At 46.4% G+C, this 27,691-nt stretch overlaps 1 protein-coding gene across 1 annotated transcript in view; it reads right to left on the reverse strand.

Moving 5' to 3' along the window:
• Positions 1-2,315: 2,315 nt before the first annotated feature.
• Slc14a2 (solute carrier family 14 member 2) overlaps positions 2,316-27,691 on the reverse strand; it is a 450,072-nt gene continuing 424,696 nt past the window's right edge. Inside the window, exons 14-23 of the mRNA XM_028871987.2 lie at positions 20,975-21,100; positions 16,120-16,202; positions 15,300-15,459; positions 14,422-14,611; positions 14,012-14,140; positions 12,711-12,903; positions 10,377-10,524; positions 9,591-9,725; positions 6,567-6,616; positions 2,316-3,295 (exon numbers count right to left, since the gene is read on the reverse strand). Of these exons, the coding sequence (XP_028727820.1) occupies positions 3,095-3,295; positions 6,567-6,616; positions 9,591-9,725; positions 10,377-10,524; positions 12,711-12,903; positions 14,012-14,140; positions 14,422-14,611; positions 15,300-15,459; positions 16,120-16,202; positions 20,975-21,100 (1,415 nt within the window). The 3' untranslated portion in view covers positions 2,316-3,094. The remainder of the gene's footprint in view (positions 3,296-6,566; positions 6,617-9,590; positions 9,726-10,376; positions 10,525-12,710; positions 12,904-14,011; positions 14,141-14,421; positions 14,612-15,299; positions 15,460-16,119; positions 16,203-20,974; positions 21,101-27,691) is intronic.

Here is a 27,691-nt window from a genome sequence, read left to right on the forward strand (position 1 = left end):
TTCCTTTTCCTTTGTGGAGGACTTTTCGGCTTGGAGAAGCCCTCTGTTTTCCTGGAAAAGTCATAAAGGGTTGGATGGGGTCTGGAAGGGAAATGTACATCTCAGTGCTCTTGGGCTGGTGGCAAAAGATGGCTGGGATCTCTGGCACACAGCACAATGAAAATACAGATATAGAAGCTAGCTCTTTTTTTTTTTTTTTTAAAGTGGATTTTGGTAAAATGTAGTTCTTCCTTACTCCTTCATTTATAAGTCTGTTTTCTCACTTTCACCTAAATGTCTTCCCCAATGTATGCATGTATATTTACATGGATGTGTGTGTGTGTGGGGGGGGTGTGCACGTGGAGGCCAGAGGTTGAAGTTGGGTGCCTTTCTTTATCATTCTGTGCTGAATCTGGAGCTCACCAATTTGTCGAGACCAGTTAGACCTCCAGCTCTAGGAATCTGCCCGACTCTGCCTGCCCAGAGCGAGGGTTGCAGGTGCATGCCATCAGGCCCAGCTTTTTATACCTGATGCTTGTGCAGCAAGCACTTTGCTGACCGAGCCGTCTCCCCAGCCCCTGACCCCTGGTTATTTCAGCACCTCACCCCGCTGAACCAAAAATGTGTGTGTCCAGGTTGTTATGAATTATCATGCAGGGGGACCCCTGAGGGAAACATGCTGGGCAGATGCAGCGGCAGGCTGGACAGATGCATGCCATGCGGGCATGGTGGTGGCAGCCAGTAATTCACATCTCAGACTCTGCATCCATGTTTAGAGTTTATTATAATGAAGAGAAGAAGAGAAGAGATGATGAAACAGAAAGAGAGAAGTGTAGCAGGAATCTTAAAAGTTCTTATTAATAAAATCAAACCTGAGACCAGTTATTGGGGTGAATGCTGGAAGATCAGAGAGACAGAACAAGCCACAGCTTCCTCACCTCGCCAGTTCTTCAGCTGGTCCTGTTTCCTCAGACTGGAAGCCTCTGTGTCCTCATCCAGAATGAATCTCAGCTGAACTGTGCTGCTCCAAAGCCTGAATGCTTAACCAGCCAAATGCTTAACCAGCCAAATGCTTCTAGTTTCTGGTCCTCATGCCTTATATACCTTTCTGCTTTCTACCATCACTCCCTGGGATTAAAGGCATGAGTCATCATGCTTGGCTGTATCCTTGAACAGATGGATTTCTGCCTCTGGAATGCTAGGATTAAAGGCGTGTGCTACCACTGCCTATCCTAAGTATCTAGTGGCTTTTCTGTTCTCTGACCCCAGATAAGTTTATTAGGGTACACAGTATTTTGGGAAACACAATACCACCATGAAGGAGAAGAAGAAGGAGGAGGAGGAGGAGAATAGAGAAAGAGACAGAAAGACAGACAGACAGACAGACAGACAGACACACACACACACACACACACACACACACACACACACACACACACAGAGAGAGAGAGAGAGAGAGAGAGAGAGAGAGAGAGAGAGATTGAAGGTAATGTTAATATTTTGATCTGCCCCTTGAAATCCTGCCCATTGGTGCTGCCCTGCATCCTGATGTAAAAGCCTCATTCTAAGAAAAAAAACTCCTCTCTTCCCCCCCTCTCTCTCTTCTGCTTTTCCTCCCACCAGGTGTATACCCTCCATCTCTCTCTCTCTCTCTCTCTCTCTCTCTCTCTCTCTCTCTCTCTCTTTCTCTCTCTCTCTCTTTCCTATCATCTCTTTCCTTCATCTATTATAATAAACTTTCCACGTGGATGCAGCATCTGGGTTGTGAATTACTGGCCTCTACCGCCACCACCATGCCTGCATGACGTGCATCTGCCCAGTCTGCCACTGCATCTGTTCAGCATATTTCCTTCAGGTCCCGTGCCCCCCCCATGATAATTCATAACATTGGCACCCAATGTGGGATGGATCAGAATATTAACAGAGGTCTTATCTCACTGGTGTTAGAAGAGGTTCATCTCTGGAGAAGGGCTGGAATGCTGGGCCAAGTGGCTTCCTATGAAGGATGACCATAACTCAGGTGCACAGTAGGAACCACACTCAGAATAACAAGTGATTGGCCACTCAAGCAGGGCTGGGTTACCAATCTTGGTGCATAAGGCTAAAAGACTGTCTGTATGCTGAAAAGTGATGGGTGTTGTCAATCTGTACCCACACCACAGGAAGCAGTGTGCATGGCCATTTCTGCATAACTCTCCACAAGATAATTGACTTCTCTTCTGATCATTCTTACCCCCATCTCCTCTTTCCAGACACGTTTGAGTATGAAAACTTCCCAAGGGTACTCTATATGCGCATGCAGGTAAGTTCTAGTTTAAGAAAACCCAGATACCAACTTGCAAATTTCAAGTTTAATGAGAGTATGATTTTGAATATTACACAAGCAAAAGATGTTTGTTTACACTGATTTGGATGTTGGAAAAATCATTTTTTTTTTTACCTTATGTTGCTTCTGGAAATATTTCAACGGTGCAAAGATGGTACATTGGCATTTTCAATGAATTCAGGTTACTAGCCCCATGTCTGGAGAGCATCTCCTATGCCCAAGAATAAACTTCCACAACATTAACGCTTGTCTCTCTCTCCTCTGGGAGCCCTCCCATAAGTAAGTCAGCTCAGGACAATTCCTTGCTGCTTGTGCTGAGTTGATTAGTTTACTGGAGATGGAAAAGAATAAACATTTTGCAGGTAGAAGGACTCTGGTGTCCCTCTTTGTCCTAAAGAAATCCCTGGTGACAAGAAAACCAGTTGAGATGGGATGAGAGCTGACTGAGGCAGTCAGACCTCATTAGTGGTAGAGCAGGGTAGGGACCAGGCCCTCTAGCCTTGAAGGCTAATCAACATTTCCTGGCATCATGCTTTGCTCCACTAAATAACTGAAAGGAGTGAGTAGTATGTTCCTCCCAGAGGGAGTTCCCAAAGAGCCATCAGTGGGTATTTAGTCTAAACTAACATGGCTTTGATGAGTTCTGTGCATCTTAGTGGGTGTGTGGGTGTGTGTCCCAACTGGTGAATACATGCATATTGGACAGAAAGGAGGGTAAGTGGACTTTAGCCTGGGCTGCAGACCATTGCTGGAGGCTGCATTTACATGGCATGCCTTAGAAAGGGCAGCTTAGGAGACGTCGTAGGCCTGGTACTTTGTTATTGTCGATGCCCTTCTGTTTTTCTCCTGGGACAGGAAGTAGATGCGGTTGGCCTCTGGGTAGGTGACTTTGCTAAGCGGGAGCTTGTAGATGGCAGGATTGTTGGTTGTCAAAAGGAGAAAGGTGAGCGCTGAGAGGCAGAAGGGCCAGGTGCAGGGTGGTAATCCAAACTGGAGGGAGAAGAGATAAGAGAAATTTATGTTCCATCAGATGTGAATGCTTGTTTAAATAACCTTTATCAGTTAGAGGAAGGGCTGATTGGTGAGGGTAATACTTAGCTGATAGCCAATATAAATAAAATCAGGCCATCAGTTTATTCTGTGACAGGTTAAGCACACACCTTCCAAAATACTGCCTTTGGAACTCTAATAGGTGTTAATGTGTTTTTATGTACAAGACTTGTTTTGTCTTGGGGAACCTGGCCAGTCTATACTTCCAGCTACAGAAACTATGGGCATTCTAAGCCTTCTTCAATCAGCTTCCTTTGAAGGGATGCATTTGGCATTTATTTTGTAGCTAAAGACCTAGTTGTAGTTGATTGGCCTAGAGACAGGCACCAGATTCAGAATAGGCATATGGTGTGAGCCAACAGATTCCCTATTTTGAGAATGTGAATTGAAAGGCACTGAGACAGTATTAATAGGGCTCTTGCTCTGAAAGGACAAGCAGTGGTAGATGGGCATTTAGAAACTGTGTGAAGCAGAAACCTTTTGCAAAGAGACAGAAAATGAGCACACAGGGAGAGAAGCAGAGGAGTGGTAGGTCTGTCCTTGGGGCTGGAGGTGAAAGTTAGCTACCTCTCTTCTCAAGGGTTTACCCACCATCACATTCATTTCTCATCACATTAACCTGGCTTTTATTCCCTGTGATGCCCTGCAACATTTTAATACTTCCCCCCGTTCTTCAGCTGAGGTAGCTGAGTGAATGGTTTACAAAGAGCCTATAAATTCAGCTGTGAGGCAGATCGAATTATCCTTCCATCCTCCAAGCATTTTACTATAACCAATAGAAACCTCAGGTAGTATCACCACAGGGGTAACACTGCTGGTCATGTGGAAGTCCGAAGACCACACTGTTAGCAAGACTTGGAAGCACCAGAATCATACCAGACCGAGGCTGTGAGGGATACACATCCATGAGTGATGGATTCCACTCAACACGTCTTCCCAAAGCTCCAATAAGACGCAATAAAGTGTTTTGGGAAGCATCCACTGATGCTCCACAGTAGACAAACCTTAGCTCTGATTACCCCGTTATGGTTTTTTAATCTTTCTGAGACCTTTTCCCTCAATAGTGTACTGCTGCCTACTCAGAGAGCTGTTGCTTAGCGCATGCCAAGTACCCAATAAATGGCCCTCAGGGCACGGTCATCATTATCAAGCAGATAGCAGCATTGTTGAAGGCCAGGACTTGCATACACATATTCTGGTTAGAAAGGCAAAGAATAATGGCTCACAGGGCCTTTCTGAGGAGGCATTGAATGGTTTTATAAATGTAGTCCAATGCTTTCATACTGTGCTCCTCAATGAAGTTGGAGATTTCTCCTGAGTAAGTTGATAGTCTTTTTTTTTTTTTTAATCCTTGACAATCATCACCATAACAAGTATACTTTATTTTATTTGGAAAAATGTCTGCATGGAATGGCTAAATCTATAACCTCCCAGCACCTAGAGGAAGACCATTTAGCACTGTGCACATCTAGGTCTGGGAACCAAAGCCTCCTGCATCTCTTCTAGTGCCTTGTCCGAGGCAGGCACTTGGCACATTCATTGAATGATGGATCAGGTGAATTGTTGGTGCCAGAACTGATGGCAGAAGCCTGGGGTGGATGAGGCTCTGCGAGGTCAGAATCCATCTTCTTGTCTCCAGTCAGCGTTCTGAGGCCTCCTCGGCCAGTTCCAGCTTTCCCTGCTGTGTGTGCTCACTCCTTCAGGGCTTTGTCCCCTCACTATCTCTTTCTTCCTTGTTCCCTTCAGTAAAACTCTAAGGTTAAGATGCGGAGATGGAGGAGCTTGGGCTAAGCCGAAAGTGGACTTATGAGTACTAAAGGTGTTGCAGATGTTGTATGTCAAGTGCTGTAGAGAAGGCACACCCAGCAGGTGATGGGAAGTGGAGGAGGGACTCAATCTACTGGGAGAGATAGCGTGGTGTCAGGAAAAGCTAATCTGGCTGCTTAGGAAGAAGTTTCCTATGCTAAGTACCACCCTCTCTTTGGCTGCAGGTGAAGGATGAATCTAGACAGGTGCTGTATGGAATATCTACTCCATTTTCAGATGTTGGAGCTATGACATTTGCTCTTTGTGTAACTGGCCTGGCAGAACTGAATGTATTCTAATGAAGAAGACACTTATGTCTCCCAATCTGCTGGGGTTTTGAAAGAATGGACCTCAAGAAATGGAAATTTCCCCAAGACTCTCATGCTGGAAACAATGTCGGGCCTGGGGATGGGGGTGGTGTCTTGTCTTCAGGAAAGAGATTTACAACTTGTTAGACCACCTTACAGGAGGAGGCTAAAGCCCACACAGTGAAGGGTCAATAGTTGGGAGAGCCACACCTTACCTGGGACAACTTAGATGTGTATACCCCTTGTCCTCTGTTTAAACTCTCATCTCTCTTCAGGACCACCAAAAGTGGACCTGAGGGAGCGTCACCGGATCTGTTTTCCCTCTCCCCATTGTGGTCACACTGAAGACCTTTCCTTTTCCTGCTTTTTACTACTAATTTGGCTGTTTTAAATTCGCCTCTCAAGAATGGGTGGTACAGACCATGACCCCAAGCTGAGCAACACTTGTCCATGAGAAGTTTCCCTTGTACTCTTATCTTAGGTGGAGTTGGACGCATTGGTTTGTTAGGTAAGCCCTGAGCACTCTGTGCAGGGCCTGTTGGAGCCAAGTGGCAGCTGCTACTTTGCACACCACCCTAAACTGGGCCCAAGGCAAAGAAGAGGTTCTGGGACTATGTGTGCTCATACACTCTTGAGCTTGGGCTTCTCTTTGAATGACGATATCACAGCTCTCTCTGTTCCCTGAAGCCATGCCCAATGAATGTGAAGCCTTCTCCATGAACATGATAGTTGCTATGTGATAAAGATGTTCACTGTCTACAACCCAGGTGGGCAGATAATATATATATATATATATATATATATATATATATATATATATATATATATATACAAGTTAAATGATAGAGACTCAAAATTAGTTCTATAGAATGGCAGACTATAATGGAGTTATATCTGAAAGATTTATTCTTTAAAGTACTCTACCAGCCACTGGTGACGGTTTGATCCACCCAAAGTTGACATATAAGCCTTTGAGACCTAGTTCCTTCCTGTCAGTATTAAGGTGGGTATCAGGATGTGAGTCAAAGGGCAGAGGGGTTTGCTGGAGTGTTTGGGAAGTGGAGGGGGGCATGTGGCTTATAGCTCATGTGACTTACCACGGACAGCATGTTAGCCAGGGCGGCACCAAAGTAGGCGGCAAACAGTGCTAGAAAAGAACCAACCGTAGACAGCTCAGTCAAGATTCAACAGCAGCTCAGTGTAGTCTGCATACTCCCTCTTCATTAATTCTGTCTCAAATGCTCTCTCTCACCCACACTGAGCTGCATTTTCATTGCCTTGCAGCTTTAAAAGTGTTAAATTCCACGAAAATGCCAGCGCAGCTAAGATAGCAGATGAACTTTGTTAAAAAGGGCCAGGATTTAGCTGTGACAGTTCTCTTGGGTCCCACCACCACGCTTTCCAGTAAAGGAACATTTAATAGCATAAACCATAAATGAAGGTTTTACAATAAAGCAAAGGCAAGGGAGTCTCAGAACTCTCCAGTGGAATATTCCATCAGGAGCTATTAGCATAACACGGGTTTCTAGGGAGAAACAGCATCCTATGAGTTTGGGGGAGACCAAACCACCTACTGCCTTGTTTTAGGCTGGGCAAAGAAGGCCATGAATAAGTTGGATGCTGGGGAGAACCGAGCACTGGCAGAAGATGGAAGGCAGTAAAACAGGCCAACGTGATTGGGCTTTGCTTTTGGGCCCATTCTCCAAGGAGGGCATCCCAATTGTCCCTAAAATATTAATGATAGCTAATCTTTATTAGAGTTACTATGTCTAGGCAGTGGCAACACTAACCACATCCTTCAGCATTCCTTATAGGTAAGCTGTATTATTATTGTCTTGATCACACACACACACACACACACACACACACACACACACACACACTACCACCACCACCACCAACCACCCCCTCCCACAACAAACAAGTCCTCTTAGGAGGATACCCTTTAGACTTGGACACCCTTTCCTTGACTACTGATAACCAGAACTGAACCTTCCAGGTGCTCCCTACAGGTTAGTACTGTTCTTGCATCAATCATTCATCTTGACACCAATTCTACAAAGTGAGCACTGTGTCAGCTGTCAAAATATGAGGTGACTTCTGAGGATTGTATGTCTGACAGTGGCAGAGCCCTGACCAGCTAGATGAGAGGAGAGGGACCAACCCAAGTGCCACAGACACTCCAGAATGTAGAGGGGATGTAAGATCCACAGGACAACTCTAGGCTTGGTCTGTGAAGAGCAGAGGCTCAGTCCTACTGGATTGTCCCGCCATCCCTGGGGGCGACAGCCGAAGGATTAATGCCTATGCTCCCTTGGCTCCACCGCTATCTTATTTAATCAAACTTGATCTGTTATATGAAGAAGACCTCTCCAAAGCCTGGTGTGTGCTCATGTGTGGTCCCAGAACTGTAGAACAGGGCTGAGCCTGAACAGTCCATGAAAGTGAAGCATCAGAGAACGTAGCCTGTCGGGATGGTGGGGAGCGGGTAATCTGTCCTGGGAGACACACAGAATAGACCGCAGTGGGAGGCACTTTCCCCCTTGCCCGGCTAATCCATCACTGGCTGTGTACTTACGGAAACAGGCTTTACTTCTCTGGGCCTTTACCTGAAGAGGTAGAAGTGGCTACAGGAAAGCGTGGGTGCCCTGCAGAGCACATTTCTACAAACCTAGCTGGGTAATTCATTTTTTTCATTTCAGCTTTGGTTTCCCATCTGTGAAATGGGGACAGGAACAGTATCTGCACACTGCAGGGTGGTAGTAGGGGTGTAAAGGAGAAACCATGGATCGTGTTTCACCCCTGTGGCACCTGTGACAATCTGCTGTGGGTCTGTCCTGTCCTGTGTGCTGTGGGGTGTTTGATACTACCCCAGACAAAATGCTCAGAGCACTTCCATTTTCCCCCTAGGTCTGATAAGTAAAAATGTCATTAGACGCTGACACATATCCCTGGCTGAGAAACACTGGGCCACGTATGACACAGAGCTACTTAACCTCTTTGACAAGATTGGCACTGGGGACAGTGAGGGGGCCACCTGCGATTTGTCAGTCATCACCTGCATGACCCTGACCTTGGGCACCATTCAAGCCGCCCCACCTCTGTCCCCCTGTCCTGTCCTCGCTCTTGGGCACGTCCGCTGCAAAGCAGAGTAACAGTAAAGACTTTGGGGGACAGAAGGAGATGAAGTGTTGATTTGGACACTTTAGGTAAGTACTGTGTAAACGGCTACCTTTGTTCGGTTGGCGTGACAGCCATGTAAGTAGCTACAGCATGTCAACCCTATATTGATATTTTTGGTGTAACATAAAGCAGTTTTTAAGAAGATAGAAAGAAAAGCTTCAGCTTTATCCTCCACATCTAGTTTAGAACACATCCCCCCACCTTTGCAGTGATAGTTATAAACTTAAAAAAATGCATTTTCACACAATCTTAAAGAAACACATATATGACTATATATGGTCCAGAAAGCTTTTCTATATCAGAAAAAAATATTCTGGATTTTTTTTATTGTAAACTTGTTTTTTAAAAACCTTATTTGGTAACATTTCAGCATCCATGGCTGTACTGAAACAGAAACTCTGTTCTAAATATTTTGGCCAAAGGGGTTTTTATTTTGTTCCCATTCGTAGACCATGAAAGATGTTCAAGGTTGAGAATGTATAAATCTGATGAGTTATGACTGTCGTCCTAACTTCCTGTGATGCTGAACAAATATGCAAGAGGTGTCCGGTCATCTGAAGGGTGTGCAGTCAAAGCTTGGTAGTTAGCTCCGGTCACTGTGCGAGGTGTGTGTTGCCCAGTTCTACATGTAAGAGTTAACGTCAGGGAGCTGCTGACCCAGCTCTACCACCGGCCAGGAGACCTGCATTCCCGGGAGACAGCCCCGGGGCAACAGTGAGAAATTATCATCTAAGAACACCCCCTCAGTGGCCAAGCATCACGTACACAGCAAACACAGCTGAAGGCACAGAGGACAGTGCCACCCACAAGCTTTTATAAAACAAACAGTTGCCCTGCCATCTGTTGGGAGTGGCGGAACCGTCATGAGTGGTTTTCTTGGCAGGGGTCTACTCAGGTCGTCTCTGTGGTCAGGAGGGTCGTCTGTGAGCAGTACCTACCACAGGCGATGGCGAGCAGGTGGGTCTGCCAGGTGATGACGTAGAACATGCCTCCGATGGCGATGCAGGCCAGAGTGCTGTTGAAGCCACACAGGCCAAAGTAGATGGAGTCAAAGGGCGTGGCGATGCTGAGTGCTGAGGGAAGGAAGGCGGTGGTATTGAGTGTCGGGGGGCGGGCTTACAGGGCTCACCTGCCTTCCTGAAACCCACCCCAGTCTTCCAGCCAGAATCAGTTCCCGGGATCAGAGGTAGGTATTCACCAAAAGGAATTTCAGTGTTATCCAGTGAAGATACATGTAAAGGAGATACATGGACGGGACCACAAGAACACTCGTGGCTAAGCTGTTAGGAGTGGGAGAGACCCTTGGAGCAAGAACTCTGAGTTCTGATTTAAACGGTGCAGAGAATGTCCTTTACCACACATGTAAACAAAACAAAACAAAACAAAACAAAAACCAGACAAACAAAACAAAAAAACAAAACAAAAACACCTTGGCTGTGAACAGAGCCCCATTTTTCGTCATTGGAGATCACTCTTAAGTATTCTTGGAAAAAGCTCTTCCAGACTTTCAATTTATACTGAGGGTTAAATGTCTGATGCCAAGGTCTTTTCTGAGGATCGCTTTTGCTCACAGGAACACTAGGGCACTAGCACCAAAAAACGGGTGTGGGGAGAAGAGAAGGTAGGCGTGATGTTAAAGATGGGTCACAATTTTCCTTTGAAGCTGGCCCCTAACATCCCTCCAGCTCATTAAAGAGGATGGCACCAAGGGTGGTGGTACAGACCTGCTAGCATCCCTATGGTGGACCCAATGGCCGCGTGCAAGCAGATGAGGGGTGAAGATATGAACAGAGCGATGAGGAAGATGCCTCCAGTCCAGGGGTTGTCACAGCCGTACACTTGGCCGATTCCAACTGGGATGGCTCTCAGAAGCTGTAGAACAATAGAATTTTTAGAAGGGCATTTATTACTTGTTGGAAATATAACATATTCCTGATAAAACTCTCATATTTTTAGAAACAAGATGATAAGAGGCCATTAGGAGGGAAATGGTCCTTTGTGCTTCCAAGATGTACATGTCTGGTTGTGGTGATAGTCCTGTCTGGCGAGCAGGTGGAGTTTGGGATCTATGGAAGGACTTGGCAGTGGCAGACCAGTCTGGAAACTGTCTCAGGCCATCCTGCATGTCCCCAAGGGTCCCGAGAAGGCTGACAGTGAGCTGCTGTGCAGAGAGGAGGACAGGCCCTCTGGTGAGCCCAATCTCCCCCAGGATAGGGAACAGAGAAGGGCTCAGCCTTGGCCGGCTGGGGTAAGGCATGAGAGTATATTTAGAGAATGACACATGGCTGTTTTATCTACCCCTGCTTGTCCCCTCTGGGACCCCTCAGTGGTCACTCTACACTGCTGGGGTCTTTAGACCCTCTTTCTGACATCCATTGCTCATTTTCTTGAAGCACAAAGTACACGTTTTAATTGGAAGGCCCAACACACGAATTCTTTTTTTTTTTTTTTTTTTTTTGGCTTTTCGAGACAGGGTTTCTCTGTGTAGCTTTGCGCCTTTCCTGGAACTCACTTGGTAGACCAGGCTGGCCTCGAACTCACAGAGATCCGCCTGGCTCTGCCTCCCGAGTGCTGGGATTAAAGGCGTGCGCCACCACCGCCCGGCACGAATTCTTATCATAGTCCAGAAAGTTATTTCTTCAAGAATGACTGCCCAAAACTGATTTTTTTTTTCAGAATCATTGGGGTGGTGGTGGTCTAAACTATTTGTATAGGATTATTAAAAAATATTTCATTTCTAGAAAAGTCTGAAATATTTCTCATTGAGAATACAGTGAACCGTATCTTATGATTTCTAACATTATCTTTTCATAGCATACAGAGTAGAAAAGACAGGGACTGGGTAAACCCCATGAGCCAGGAAACTCCTGAGAGTGAATCACCAACTCAGCCCCTTTTCTCACCTCGGGCCCACGAATGCTGCCCCCTCCCCCACCGTCCATGACAATGACCAAGGATAAGGCTGACAGAACAATGTCTTTTCTGAATAAAGATGCCTCTCAGTGTATTTGCAGGACTCTGTCAATGACACTATGAAGTGCTGAGAGGCACTGGGCGTCATCATTTCTGAAACTTCCTTTAATAAGCCCAATGGCTTTGTGGCAATGAATCACCATTAATGAAGTTCCAGGTTGAGCTATAAACTGGAACAGGAAGTCCTTTAGTGTGATGGAAAGTAGGAGGTCTTAGAGAAAAAAAAAAAGAGCCTAGTTAGTTAAGAAGCCTAATGGCCACAGTTTCCTATCTTATTTAATACTTTTAATATTGCTTCTTATTCCCTGTCTTGGCAGGCTTCCAGAGGTCAGTATTATACATAAAATACTTTAAAAAGATGAAAATCTCTGCTACCTCTGTTTCTGAATGGAGGTAAACCTGTGCTTCAAAATACGAGCCAGGCTCACCAGGAGAATGGGACAGGCTACAGTTGTTTAGGCTGATGGGTAGTGGCGTGGTGTGTATACTTTAATGATTCGTGTGTGATGAATGAAAGAAAACACACGGTATGAGTATGTTAAAACTGGGCTTAAGTATCAAAAAGGCTTCCAAACAAAGGAAAGCAGCAAAGAGGCCAGGGCACATATTGGGAGTAGAGTTCTAGCCTGGACTTGGCCTTCCATTAATTCCCTGTGGAGCCTTGGGTGGGTTTTTTTAATTTGGCTTTGGTTTCTTCCTCTGTGTTATCATAGGGTGGGGCCACAAACAAACCTTCTAGCTCTTAGGAGACAAGGACAGGATCTCACAGGATATGTATGCAGAACACCTTGTACTGTGTAATTGTGAATAGCCATCCTTCACTTACGTTTCTGATGTGCAAAACAAGTATATTCAGTTTGGCATTGAATTTGTACAACTACTGCCCTTCCTTCTTTCCAGGTTATTTTATTTTATTTTTTTATTTTTTGAGACAGGGTTTCGCTGTGTAGTTTTGGTGCCTGCCCTGGATCTCGCTCTGTAGACCAGGCTGGCCTCGAACTCAGAGATCCACCTGCCTCTGCCTCCCGAGTGCCGGGATTAAAGGTGTGTGCCACCACCGCCCATCCTTCTTTCACGGCACCTACCAAAGGCACTTGGACGTTTGACCAGGTGATGTTGGGGGTGGCGGTTGCAGGCTGCAGCAGCGTCGTGGGGAAGAAGAGGTTGTAGTGGCCCGTGGCTGCCAGGTACAGGGTCACGGCAATGTTGAAGGGCAGGGTGAAGACGGGGAGGTCCCACTTGCTGAAGACTGTGCTCAGGGCACTGGAAAGGACGGGACTGGTGGAAGAAACATGAAAGACCTGTCAGATGCCGCTGGCCTTGGAACTAGACCACACTGCGGCAGAGAACCCTGGTTTACCCAGAGAAAAGCGGTTCCTGTCTGCCTTTCCTTGGGTTTCTTTCTTGAGCGGGACATAGAGACTGGGGAGGGCTCACATTCAACCTCAGGAGGAGGACTTCAGGAGATCCTTGGGACTTCCTCAGAGTCATAGAACTCTATCCCCTAGGCAAGAGGGAGGGTCAGGAGAAGAAAGGGAGGGAATTACAGCCATTAATAATTTTGAGTGGCCAAGTGCTCTGGCTTCATGGGCAGACTACCCTTCATTTTCTGGAAATGAGGGAGAAGTCTGGCATGTGGCGGTCTCTGCTTCATGGCTGGACTTCAGTCTACCCTGTGAGGTTGTCTCAGTCTGGTCAGCAGTCTAAGGGATGGATAAAATCTTGTGGGAGCAGGAGGGATGTTATTTCCAGACACTGGCAGGACCCTGTGCAGCTCTTAGCTTATGTGGCCAGGGGTTTCTTGCTTTGTATGCAGCCAGGGCAGGACCAGAAGCCCTTTGAGATCTCAGGGAAAGGATGGCAGCTGATGAGGCACCACATGCAGACGATCTGGCATGACATTCCCCGTTCGTTAGCAACCGCCTCTAGTGGGTGCTCCCGGCACTCAAGCTAAATGATAAATGCTTTAAAACGGGGTAAAAATGGCGGTCAAAGGGCTGGGTTAAAAAAGATGTTGACTGGGATGGGGAGACGACATGGCGGGTAATGTGCTTGCTGCTCAAACATTAGGACCTGAGTTCAATTCCCAGCACCCATGTCAAAAGCTGGGCATGGCAACATGTGTCTACAACCTCAGTGCTGTGGGAGGAGACAGGTGAAACTCTGGATCTTACTGGCCAGCTAGCCTCACCAAAACAGTGGCCACGTTCAGTGAGAGACCTTTTCTCAGAAAATGAGATGGAGAGTAGCAGGGAAGGACGCCTGAAGTCAGCCTCTGGCTTCCACCCTGGACATACAGGTACACAAACCTGAATGCATGTGTACACACACACACACACACACACACACACACACACACACACAGGAATTTTAGAAGCAAACTTACCAAGTCATGGACATAACGATGACGGGGAGCAGCAGCCACCAGTAATAGTTGCCCTTGTCCGAGAACACGGCCATCAGGAGCCCCACAAGCACCCCATTGTAGCCGTGGAGTCCTGCCGCAATGGCTGACCTGGGGGCACAAAGATGAGTTGGAGCGGGAGCCTCTCTGTGATTTTAACTGAGTCACAGCTTTCTAACTTGGGGCCTGACAACCCATCCTCAAACAAGCTACCCTTTTGGGAGTAGGGAGCAAAGATAACCTATCCACCCTTTTCTGTCAAAGAAGAGGAGCGTCTAGTTAGTAGTGTCATTGTTTTGCGGAGTTTGGGCTAGAGGGTAGGAAGGAGAAGATGGTGCTCCTAGGGAGTGGTCTCCTGGCCTTATGCTGGACGCTAGGCCTTGGGGACTTACTTATCCTGGCTCAGGATGAGGGCCGTCAAGGTGGACACGATGGTGCCCAAGCAACCCGAGATGGCCCACCAGGGATTCTGCACGAAGAGGCCAAGGGCGATGAGGATGCCACTGAGAGGGTTGTTCACGAACATCACCTGGGACATGCCGCGGAGCACCCAGTCAAGGAACTGGAACACTGGGGATTTGTCTGGAATGATAAGGGGGGAGAGTCGGCAGATGCTCAGAGCAGCTCAGGCCTGGGCTAGGTCACAGGTGGCAGTGGGGGTGGGGGTCTTCAGGGGACCAGCATGTATTTTCATCAGTCAGAGGGGAGTCTAAACAAAGAACGCAGGGGTGCTTTTGAATGCCCAGAGCAGTTGCCAGCCATTGCTAGCCCAGTGCAGTCTCTACTAGTCTCTAGGCTGTTTCTCCCATGGCAGGGATCAGGTACCTACTTTGAGGTTGATTATGCTTCCCGTGGGAGTGGCATATAAATTTCCAGAAAATTCTCTTGGCGCAGAGAGGGTATAAAACCCGTGAGCAGAGAGCCCTCTGCCCTAGTAGACACAGTTCCCTAAGCTGCCCAAGCACAGATCTGCCTAGAATGCCGGATTCAGAATCCCAGTGCTTGTCTGTAATGTTTAGTTGGTATATGTGGGTCAGCAGAACTTTTCTGTTGAGTAACAAGACCTCACACAACTATCCGATATCCTTACAGAACAGTTGCAAATATGGGTGTTTATATCCCAAGAGACCCTCTGCTTTCATGGTAGAAGAGGCCCCCAAAAGAGATCTCCAACTGGTCTGCAGAGAAGCCCCACAGCATGTTTCTGGGGGTGGTGGTGAGTAAGACAGGCGCTTTGGGGGATGTCAGTGGCTGACGTCACAGACCATACCTTTCAGTCCCTCCCCACATTCCTTCATCTCTCCTGTGATGTAGCCCAAGGCTTTGCTGAGTCTCTTCCCTCCAGCGGCCATAGAGCTCCGAATCCAGGAAGTCCTGGCCGGGCTGGCTTCCGCCTTGATCTCAGAGCTTTCCTCCATGGTGTCCAGATCCTGCCCGGGGGCCAGAAATAGGTAAGAATCTTCTACAGTTTTGGAATTTTCACACCAGGTGACATTTGAAGTCACTTGGAGGACCAAACCAAGATTTTCACTTTGAGATTTTGTTAAACTGCTGTTTAACTATCTCTCTCTAGGTTGTTTTGTTGGACACATCATCTTATTTGATAGTGTTCCACCTCAGTGAGGTAGGATGAGGTGGTCTCTTCACCCTTGTTCTGTGGATGAGGACTTGGGCGTGCAGAATTTCATGTTGCAAGGGTCAAATGATATAGGAGAATGAAGATTTAGATACACATGTCTTGATTTTCTTAAAAATCACTGTCTTACATACTTTCTAAAAGAAATTATTTCCCTACTTAGCATTCTAGTTTTTGAATTTTAAACACAAAGGTATGAGATTAAACACAAAGATTCTTAGAAAAACCCTAGCACAATCTTATTTCCTAAATGCAAACTGAGGATAAATAATGCAATGAAAAGGTATGGTAGCTCACAAAGCAAACTGTGAAAAATGGACATTCACGTGGCTACATTTCTGAAAACACAACTCAAGAGACGTTTGCCTAAATTAGAGTATCCTTGACAGACTGCAACTCCCCACCCTGTATGGCCTGCAGGGTGCTGTCCCTGGTCTGGGGTTGCCATACTCACAAATAGTTCCACTGTGGGCTTCCTATATGGGTAGGGAAGTGGCTCTTTGGTTTGTCTGTCTTGGTGGTCACCTTTTCCAAACACTGGAATTGGAAAGAAAGAGAGAGCCATCAGTTCAGACACCTGTATTTTGGCACTTTGACAGTAATTTCTCCAAAGACTTAGGTTAGACCGTTTGGTATCTTCTATTCCACGGAGAAGCATAAAACCACGGACTCTTATGTGCTGGAGACGGCATGTAAGATGGCTGACATGTTGCCAGCAGAGATTGGAGAAAAGGGGACCCGAGATTGTGGACAATCAAGACCAGAACACACCCTCTGTGTGTTCCCCTCAGGATCCTCTGCTTAGCATGCCTCTAGAGGGTCAAGGCAGAAATGCCTATGTGTCCCAACGTCATGCTTTATGGCGTGCACATGTCATGTCCTCCTCCATGTAAATATTTCTTGTAATACTAGTCTTCTTCTGATCTTCATGTTCTGTGTTCCTAGATCAATGGTGATTTCTGTGATGCAGGAAAGGAGTGAAGTAAATTTCACAGGGAATTATACAGAGATGATCACCCAGGCTGGGGTTAAAGCAGTTATGCAGTTCATAGAAAAGAACCTGCAGCCTGGGGAAGCTTTTCAGGCTTGGATAAACTGTACTGAATGTGTGGTCAACTATAGCACATGTTGTGATGTGTATCAACACACTGGACTCAAATTGGCCACAATGAATAATTCAGTTTCTGAGGATATTCCAAGGACATTGTGTAAAACTTGAGACCCTAAGGGGTATTGGCTGAAGTATGGAGTACATATAGATGGGATGACAAACTAGAAGTGTGGGAACCTAGAATAGGAGGAAAATGGTGGCCTCCACCAAGAAAGGGAGATGGCAACTTTAATTCAGATATTTTTTATTCCTCCTGAAGGAGTGTGGAGATAATGTGACAATTGATGGGGTGATTGCTACAAGCTTTATTGGGTTCCTAGATTGAAAAGGGCTGCCAAGAAAGGTGAGCTTCCTTTCATAGAAGCTCTATAAATTAGATTAAGTCTTCCTTGGAATTGCTGGATATAGAAGGACAGAAGTTGCTGACTTGAAGGGACAGATTTCTTGTCTGAAGTCATTGTGGCCCTCCAGTCATGGGGCTTGGTGTTTGCAGAGGGCTGAGGAGGAACTTAGGCAGCTGCAGGGGTCTTGAGGTTGGAGTGGACTGTGAGAAGAAAATGACTGTCTGGTACATTGACCACTGTTCGGATTTTTACCTTTTTTTGTGAAATATCATGTTGCTAGCCTTTGGGTCAAGTGCTCAGAAGATTTTATAATCATTAATAATAAAAATAGATTATGCTTGCTTTGGTGTTAGTCTGGGATAGTTCCTTTGTTTAGTAAAAGATGATGAAGAATATATTGGTGATTTTCTAAGAATAATTTTTGGAATCACGAGAACATTTTGTATTGGGTGATTTCCCCTTTTCTTTCTGTTCCCCCTTTTCTCATGATAATAAAAGACTGAGGTCACCAGGGCAAAAGCAGAAGCTAAGAGAAGCCAGGGGAAAAAAAGAAACTTAGCAGCTGCAGAAGCCCGAAGTGACCTGTCAGCTTGCACGAACACTGTCTCTGAGTCGTTATTGCGCCTTCCAGGTATCCCATCCTTTAGACCCCCGAAACTGCTGAGGCTGGTACCCGGCACTTATGGATAAGACTCCTTCTTTTCCTTTGTTGGCCAGGCCCATTTGGGCATCTCTCTTTGGGGAAAACTCCACATCATCATGAAAACAGAATATGAAGGGATGTAGGAGGTTCCGAGACCCCAGTGGCCCTTAATGAAGATGCCTCTACTCAGTTTGACCTCTGTATTCGCCTCCCGGGGGGACAGTGGCTTCTCTGTGATCTCTGTATCACACAGAGACTTGTAGGTGCACGAGAAGAGACCGGGGGTGGAGCGGACATTGGCAGATGCACAGAATAAGTGCCAGTTGGCTGCTTCACCACAAGTGGGACATGTGTCTCACATCACTCCCCCAGGACTTGGGGACCATTAGGAAGAAAGGGCGGGAAGGTTATAAAAGCCAGAGGCTGGGGAGAATTGGGGCAAAATGGGGCCTTCTGGACATGGCAGGACCATTACACTCATAAACCAACAGCAGCCAACACGAGACCAAGCCCATCAACATTCGAGCACATAGGGGTATGGGCCCCTGCCCCTAAATGAGGAGCTATGGACAGTTGAGGGTTTCTGGGAGCAAGAGAGTCAGTTTTCTGTAAGAGTACAGCCCCTGGTCAGTCAACCACACTCCAGCGGCTGGCCCCATACCCAGGAGTACATGGGCAGCACACGTTGGACCTGATGGGTTATATAAAGAAAAAGAAAAGAGGACGTGAAGTTGGGGGGTATAGTGTAGAAAGGGGACCTGGGTGGGAAGTGAGTAGTTAGGATGCGGAGTAGTGGGGGAGAGATGATCAAAATACATCATGAAATTCTCAAAGAAGGAAACACTTTAGATATTCATTCATTCGATGTGTGAGTGCTTTGCTTGTAAACATAGGTGTGCACCACATATGTGCCTGGTGCCCACAAGGCCTGAAGAGAATACTGGATCCATGGGGACCATAGTTCCAGGTGGCTGTGAGCCATTGTGTGTGTGTTGGGAATCAAACCTGGGTCCTCTGCAAGCGGATCTTATTCACCGAGCCACCTCTCCAGTCCCAACAAAAATATGTTTTGAAAGAAAGGAGCTGGGATGTTGGATTCCTTTGCCTGTTCCTCATAAAGTCATGGGCAACCTGAGTTTGAACTTGGCAATGATTCTCCTCAGGCAGATGATTTGAAAATTATTCCACTCCCCCTTCCTGTTTTTTGATTACGGTATTTATTTATTTATTTATTTATTTATTTATTTAGATTTTTCGAGACAGGGTTTCTCTGTGTAGCTTTGCGCCTTTCCTGGAGCTCACTTGGTAGCCCACGCTGGCCTCGAACTCACAGAGATTCCCCCTGGCTCTGCCTCCCGAGTGCTGGGATTAAAGGCGTGCGCCACCAACGCCCAGTCATGGTATTTATTTTTATTTTTGAGATGAGGTCTCACTATGTAGCCTGGCTGGTCAGGAACTCATAGAAACCATCTACTTCTGCCTTCCAAGTGCTGGGATTAAAGGTGAGTGCCACCATGCCTGGCTATGATTTTGTCTATTTTTAACCTAATGGTGGTCACGCAGTTACGCTGTGTCTAGCCACTGATAAGTTTCTGTTCCTATAGTAAATAACCTCACACCATGCTTGGGCAAGAAACACTAATTAAACCCAGAAAATAAGGAAAATTCTTTAATAATTTTTTTTTGTCTTTGGATTTTAGCATAATATCCCTGTAGTCACTTTAAGTAGGTTTTGAGATGCCCGTGTGTGTCCTTGTAATTCTACAGAGCTCTTGTCACGTGACTCTAAACACCTTCCATTATTAGGTTGGCTCATTTTTAAGGATGACCCTTTTTCAGTAAAGTCCTCTCGGGAAAGATCAGGCCCTTTGAAGTTTGGACTTGGTACTCTGGTGCCCTCCTGTGGTTAACTGTGAGAACGGCAGGCTGGGTTCTGCCTTCCTGTTTGCAGTCTGCTGTTCCCCTTAGGGAAAACTACAAGGGATGTACCGGAAGGCATCCTGTCCCCGCTTGTGAAGAAGCAGGGACCACGAACACCAGTGTAGGAAACAGAGAAAATGTACCTGAACTTGAGGCTTGCATGTGTGGCCTCCCCTCTGAGCCACGCTCTGACCCTCTGCATCATCCTGGAGCAGCCTGCCAGGCTTCGGTGATTGCCACAGACTTCGCCATCCCAGGCCTCTTTGCACGGGGATGCACGCCCCTGCGCCCCCATGTACAGGGCTCTCTCTCTACTTGCAGGATTCCCCATAACCACGCTAAGTCCCTCGCTCTCTCTAACTTGGCTGACTTTAGGTATAAATGGATGAAATCGGACAAATTATGGAAAGACAGTCAGGCACCGAGATGGCTTCTGGGAGCGTGTGACACCAGGGGGCACCAACGCAGGGGTCTCTTCTACCCAGTGCAGTGCCCCAGGATAACCAGCTGGTCATGTGTAACCAAGGCTCTTCGGCTTCCTCTGGGGCGCTGTGGTGGGGTCAGCGCGCACTATTTCCTGTTCAGAGGCTTCTCTGTCCCTCCGCTGACGAGGACTGTCTCTCCAGGATCGTCGAGATTTGCTAGAACCTGACCTCGGTTTATGGGTTCAATTTTCTGGTATCCTCCTTCACTCATCTCTGGCCTCCTTCTGGGGTCCCCTTCTGGCCTGTGGAGGACCCCTCTCCACAACTCTCCCCTACGTTGGCTCTCTCACCCCGGTTACTGTCATGGTGGGAACTTTTCATTAGCCTCCTGAAGCGGTGGACTTTGGATTCTTCGGTTTGAGAGGGATTCCATACATAGCCCACCTGGCTATCCTCCTGCCTTAGCCTCTGGAGTGCTGAGGTCGGAGGCTATGACTGTTAACTATGTGTGGCATGACCAATGTTTTAGGAATTGGTGGCACATTTGAATCTCTTGAAGAGCTCCAAACGATCTGGTTGCTGGCCCAGGCTGTATTCCTGATAGGTTAAATTTGAATCTTTGTGAAGGGGGTTGCAGGTAATTCCAGAGCCAAACTGAGACCTTTGTCAAAGCCCATCACCCTTGTTCTGGATTATTTCCCCATCAGGCAACGCGTGTTCAGAAACGGGGAAACCTGTGGCTTTGGTCCGTGGCCATCTATTAAAAGGGCCACTGTGCCGTGGGTACTGCCACTGTGTAGATATTACTGTTGCCTGCTTTGAGGTAGGAAGCTGGGGTCTGAGTGGGAGGTAGAGAACGTACACACCTTTGCTCCTCCTCCGGATGGACGACCACTCGATGTGGAACACGCTTCTCCGTCTTGGGAGCACGGTCTCAGAGCCCTCCTCTGCCTTCCACTGGCCTGCTCCGTGTGACTGCTCTCCACTGCCACCTAGCGAGGGGGCAAGAAGAGACAAGTCAGTAAGGCACCTGGTCTGCATCTATAAGAGCCAAGCTGTGCAGCCAAGAAGACCCAGAAGCTAGAGAACAGTGGGCGATACTCCTTGATGCTGGAGGAATATTTGTATGCCACACACTAACCTGTGCTATTTTCATACATACAAAGAGGATGCATCTGTTTAATAAACTGAGGCAACATATGAAAAGGACAGTTTTTCTTAAGGTGCTCAGTTTTAGCGGCTAAACAGCCAGCGGAATAGAAGTAGATGTGGATAGAGGTTTTGGGGGTGGGTAGCTGGGGAATGCCTAGTGGGACTGAGGCTGAGCTCATCCACCAGGCAGAGTCCACAATGACCTGGATTCTTGTGTTTAGTAACTCAGATTCTGTACTGAGGCAGAGTTGGGAAAGTGGGTCAGGACCACCTATTACTGTGTCTAATAGAGTTGATGGCCCGATCACAACAAAGCGAAATCCAGAAGGACCCCTCTCACATAGGTGATACCGAAGGAGCAGTGTGTGGTCCACAGTCCTCAGCCGGGCCAGCCAAGAGCTAAGAGTGAGAGATGGAAAGGTATGCTCCAGCGAAGCCTGAAAGTGAAACAGCCAACTTCCAAAGGCTTGGAAACACTCAGAGCAAAAGTCAGTGTGAATTACTCTCAGCCCCTAGGAAGCGTTTTCAGAATGCTCTGAGCAGATTCCGGGAACGTGGAGAGCATCGAGACCACAGGTGTCTGCTGTTGTAGAAATGAGATGTACCATCCGTGTAGTAGAAAGAAGGAATGGAAACACTGGCTGGGATGCAGAAGACATTACTTTCTGCCCGGCATTTTGCAAATCGTGTGTAACCTCATTGACACTTTCCTTAATTGCAGGATGTAATTCTTCCAGAAAGAAATAGACAGCCCCTGGAGGGCCGACCTTCTCAACCCGACCTGTAAATGATGACAGATATCTCGGAGTCTAATCTCCCATTTCTTTCCTATACTCTAACAGAATCAGATAGTGCTTATGAAACACTCTGGAAGAAATTGTAGCTGTCCACACACTAGAGGCGTCCTCAGAGAGGGCACTTCCCGCTGATGGCACTGGATTCCTCTGCTTCAGGCAGGATGGTCCCTTCTCCTCGGGGAACAGCTACAATTTCCTGCCTGCTTGCACAGACTCTTACCGAGCTGGGCCTTAAGCAGAGTCCTTGACTGGCAAGACACTTGATTTCCTCCAACACTGCCATCATCTATCACACATCTGGTAGATGGATGGTAGGTGCTCAGAATGTTGTTAAATAAATTAACGAGTGATGATCATCCTATGCATTTTAATTTCTGAACGACAGAGCAAAGAACAAACGACTATACTAACTAGGGCATGGAACATATTTTGGGTGTGTTTATGTGTGTATGTATTCATGTGTATGTGCATGTGTGTGTGAGCGCACATGCATCTGTGTGTAGAGACCAGAGGTTTGCATTGGGTGTCTTCTTCATTACTGAAGTGTCATGGTGCAGTGAACAGAGACCGGGCCCAGAAGCTCTGGTCACCATGTCCCTGTTTGCGTAGAGGTGCAGGAGCATGACCCATCAGCACGGCTGCAAACGTTCTGGGGCATGTGGCTGGGAAGCGGTGTCTTTGGTGACACCTGTGTGTCACTGCCAGCAGGTGAGTAACTCCTGGCTGTGCAGCCTGGGATAGGAACTGCTGCTCTTCCCTCTCCTACCCAGCTTTATTAAATATCCCAATGCACGCAGCTTCATTCAAGGGCTGTTTAGGATCATTCTAGAGACACGCGGTCCATGTCCTCAAGGGTGGCTACCACCTCATGTTTTAGAAGGCAAAACTTCACCGACACTTAGAGCTCTCATACCTCTAAAGACACCTAACGCAGAGAAACGTCCACCATTAAAGTGATCGGCGGGAACAAAGATTTTGTAGAAGAGCTTGCCTATGAAATAAAACTTTCAGCTTATTGAAATTTCTTTGAGGGAGCCAACCGCCCCCCCCTTCCCCAAAACATCTCAAATCAAATTTGATATTTTTTTTTTCAAAGAGGAAAACTCATCTTGAGTGTCTTTTTAAAAATGGGCCCACCATGGCCCATGCCTGTAAGACCAGCTCTTGGTGGCCATGCCTGTACATACCCCCACAGGCTGCCTCCCTCGGGTTTGAAGCAGTTTTACTTTCTCCTGGAGGTGGATTGATGCTGCCTATCGATGCTCACAATGTCCGCCATGAGGAGCACCTGAGCGTCCACCATCGTGAACCACTTGTCCTCCCCAGCTCCCTGGCTCTCACACTCTTATTCACAGCCAGTGCACTCCAGGCAGTACCCCAGGTACAGTGCCAGAGTGACTGGTTCTGAGGCATCATATCACAAACAATTTGGGGGTGTCCATTACTGGTTGCCCTTTGGTCAGATGTCTCCCTATGTTGAGCTTTGTGCTATGATTTTTCATTGCCAGAGACTCTCTCTCTCTCTCTCTCTCTCTCTCTCTCTCTCTCTCTCTCTCTCTCTCTCTCTCTCTCTCTGTGTGTGTGTGTTTGTGTGTGGTGTGTGAGCTGGGCAGGGGGAGGCTTCTGAGTGCTAAATGAGATGACTTTTTTCTTTTCTTTTTAAAATGATTTCTCTGTATACTGAGTGTCTCCTACCTGTGTGTGTGTGTCATGGAGGTCAGAGGAGGGCGTTAGATACCCTGGAGCTGGAGTTATGGGCAGTTGAGAGTCACCTCACGTGAGTGCTGGGAACCAAACTCAGGTCCTCTGGGAGAGCAGGAAGTGCTCTTAATGTTGTCCCATCTCTCCACCTCCTTCTTACCTTACAACTTTTATTACGCTGGCTTATGCAAGGTCATTTTTAGGCAGATAACACGTTTTGAACATATTCTCTTCCTCATACACTCCTGCCCACCCCATTCCTTCTCACCACCACCTTCCATGACCCCCCTTTCTTCTTCTAGACGGTTTCTTTTCTATTTTCACATCATCTATACAGATATAATTCTTGTGGATTTATAAAGTCTAGGAACAAAGGAGAGAGAATATGTAATATTTGTCTTTCTGAAACAGATGAAATTTTCTTAACATGATTATATATAGTTGCATCTATTTTTCTGTAAACAACATAACTTTATTCTTCATTATGACTATATATACATACATACATATATATATACACATGGATATCTATCTATCTATCTATCTATCTATCTATCTATCTATCTATCTATCTCACATTTTCTTTATCCATTCCTCTGCTGATAGAAACTTACAACATACCTATTGTGAACAGTGCTGTAACAATGATGTGTGAGCATCACTGTAATATGGTGACCTGGAGTCATCGGGTAAATAGTCAGGGTGGTAGAGGTGGTGGCTCTTTTTTTCCTTTGAAGCTGTGTAAAATAAGTTAATGTTTTCAAAAATCATTCCATACACTATCGAGGCCTTGAATGTTAGAATTAGAAAAGAAAAATTAAAATTTTGAGGTTCTTTAGTTGGATCCTCTAATTTTACTGATTGGGAATTTCAGCTTGGAGGCATGGAGTGACTTGCCTGTGGCCAAACTCTTTGCAGAGGCAAGAGTAGACACTGGCTCTGCCTTGCGTTCTGTGTTTAAGATGTGTTTCCTGAATCCTTGCATCCTATATGGGTTTTATTTTTGCTCAGTCAGCTCCACTGTGCTTTTGAATGCCACGGTCAACTAAAGGTATTCTAAAATCCAATATTCTTTTAGCTATTTCTTCCCTTTTCTCAAGAAAGCACCTTCCTAAATCTTCCCAATGCTGCTGGACTGGGCAGTGGCCTGAAAGGCAGATTGGATGAGAAGGATTTGGTTCATGAGGACACTTTATTATTTGGGATGCCAGCTTTTTAACACATTACCAATGGTCCATTTTTTATAAATGTAGGGTATGATTCTTTGTAACCATGAGATAAATACTCTATTAATAGTTAATGCTTCAAACCGCTCTCTTCTCTCATACAGCTCATTAGTTGGCCAATGGATCCACCTAAATTTTGATTTTTTTTTTTTTTTGGTGCTTTTGTCTCACCCCATAAGAAAGATATTAATATGTATAAATGAATTGATATTTCATTTAAACTCATGAAATCTTATGAGAATCTTGTAAATGAGATCAGAGAGTCAAAGGGCAACTATAACTTAGGTAATTCTCACCTCATTTCCCTTCAAAATGACATTGCACTCTCTTCCTGTCCGGTCTACACCCTCAGAACTGTGGGTTAGCAATGCCGGTCTTTCTGAGGTTGATCTGTCTTCTTCTAATCTGTTCTGTATTCCAACTAAAACCATGTTTTAAATTTCACTTTCTTACTCAATAATCTATATGGCTCCACAATGCCCCGGCGCCTCCACCTGGCTTCGTAGATATTCAGTAATAGGGCAAGTTTCATTATCCGGCCTTCTGTTTTTTCCTTCTAACGCAAGTTCTGCCATGACAGATTAGCTCTTCACTGCTTCCCAGAGTTTCCTCCACCTCCACACCTAGGATCCCTCCACCCCCTCTTGCCTCGTTTGTGTTCTACTTCATCCATGAAACCCCCCTCGGCTGGTTTTGGTCGTATAGATCTCTCCGTTCTCTGAATTCTCTCTCATTGCATTTCACAAAGTATTCTAGGTTATGTCTTTTGGAGTTTAGGCTGCAGCAGAGTTTTTACGTAGCTCAGGCTGGCCCTAAATTTAGTCTTCTTGCCTTAGCCTTCTGTGCCTTGAGATTATAATCACACACCACATCAGCTCATAGTAGAATTTTATATTCATAGTTGCAACACATGTGAAATACATTTGATATTTTCCAACCTAATTAAACTACTTGGAGTGACCAATTCTTCCATAACCAAGTGACCTTGAGTCTAGGCAATGGTGGAAAGAAACCAAGGTTCAGAGAGAAGGGTCTTACCTGGGCCACATAGCTGGTCAGTTATAAAGCCAGGTACTGACATCTTGTTTTGAATTTTATTCCTACAATGTAGGAGTTTCATAGCTAGCCAGAGCCCTTCACGTGAAATCAATTGGCTTGTGACTTTTTAAAAGAGAGTGTAAATTATTTCATCCATCAAAAAGAATAACAAAAAATTACAAAAATAAACATCACCGTTGGAAGCAAATTGTTCTGGGTCATTGCTGTGGGTACTTCTCTATGGCGACATTTCCACACTCTCTTCCACACAGTCTTTCATGCCCCTCCCCTGTTATCTATGGAAGACATAGCTAATCAATTGCAGACCTTTACCAGTAAGTTTAGATCCATCCTCACAATCCTTAACACAGTGACCTGAACATCTAATGCTAATCAGAGTTGGCCCTTGAGGGCAAAACTGTTTTCCTTTCCAGCATTGTGAAAGGGTGTAGGTGGGGTACACGTGAGAGAAGGGGGTACATCAGGGTGTGGTGTCGACAGTGGGCTGAGGCCGCGGGGAGATGTATCTAAGCCTCCCAGGGCGCCTTTTCCCCAGCAGAGAGATCAAAAAGCAAGCGGGGGGGGGGGGGAGGCAAAACCCTCCACTGTCTAATAATAAGACTCTAACTACTTGCAGCCAGACCCAGTGGACTTGTGATATTTTATATAAACAATTACAACCATTCTCCTAATGATTCTTGGTGCTTCTCCATAAATGGCCAGGAAGGACGGGGTTATAAAATTTACTACCTAACAAGATAATGAGCTGCCCACCTCTTATCTACTCAGATATGACTCATGAGACAAACGGCCCAGGAGAAAAGGCCAAATAACTTCTCTTAACTGCCATTAAAGTGCCCCATTGTCCCTTAGGGGAGTGATCTGTCTCGCAGAACTTGGCTGCTGTGTTCCTGTCTACAGTATATGCTCTTTGTTAAGACTTTTCTGTTGGTTCTGGTCTGGTAAACACTTTCACCCTGAACCTTGGGCTTCCTTTCCTGGCAGGATATTTTAGTGGCTCAGTCGGGGAACCTACCCCACCCCCTCACTTCTTCACTCTGAGGCTTATGGTGGTTGGCAAAGTGGCCAATGGGCACCTGAAAACCTCTGAGATCCAAAGGCTTCTGGGGTGAGACTTCAGATAGCTGCCACCCATTAAGGCATGAGCTAAGGAGTTCATTTTGGTTGGTTTATCATTCAAGGGTGGGGGGCTGCTTTTCTTCCTTTTGGGACCCCCATCTCAACATGTGCTATGGGGACAGTGACAGCTCGTTTGGCATGAGTCCACACATACTGTGAGGACCCCTCCACTCCTCTGACCTCACTGTCTGTTTCCTGTCTGTCACTCACCACCACAGAGCAGGTGGGAGCAGGCATGTGTAGCCGATGATGCATGCACCTGCAGCTTTCCTTTCCAGCTAGTCTTCCTGCTCTGAGAAGCCTGTGGACACCCATGAGAGGCCTGTGGACAGCTATGAGAAGCCCGTGGACAGCCATGAGAGGCCTGTGGACAGCCATGGGAGGCCCATGGACAGCTATGAGGGGCCCGTGGACAGCCACGAGAGGCTTGTGGACAGCCATGAGGGGCCTGTGGACAGCCACACTTTCTTTTATAAGCTCATTGTCTGGCTTGTCTGCTGCCTCCAGCCACACCTGCTCTCAACAGGTG

This window comes from Peromyscus leucopus, chromosome 19 (genome assembly GCF_004664715.2).
Source record: "Peromyscus leucopus breed LL Stock chromosome 19, UCI_PerLeu_2.1, whole genome shotgun sequence".
Lineage (NCBI taxonomy): Eukaryota > Metazoa > Chordata > Mammalia > Rodentia > Cricetidae > Peromyscus > Peromyscus leucopus.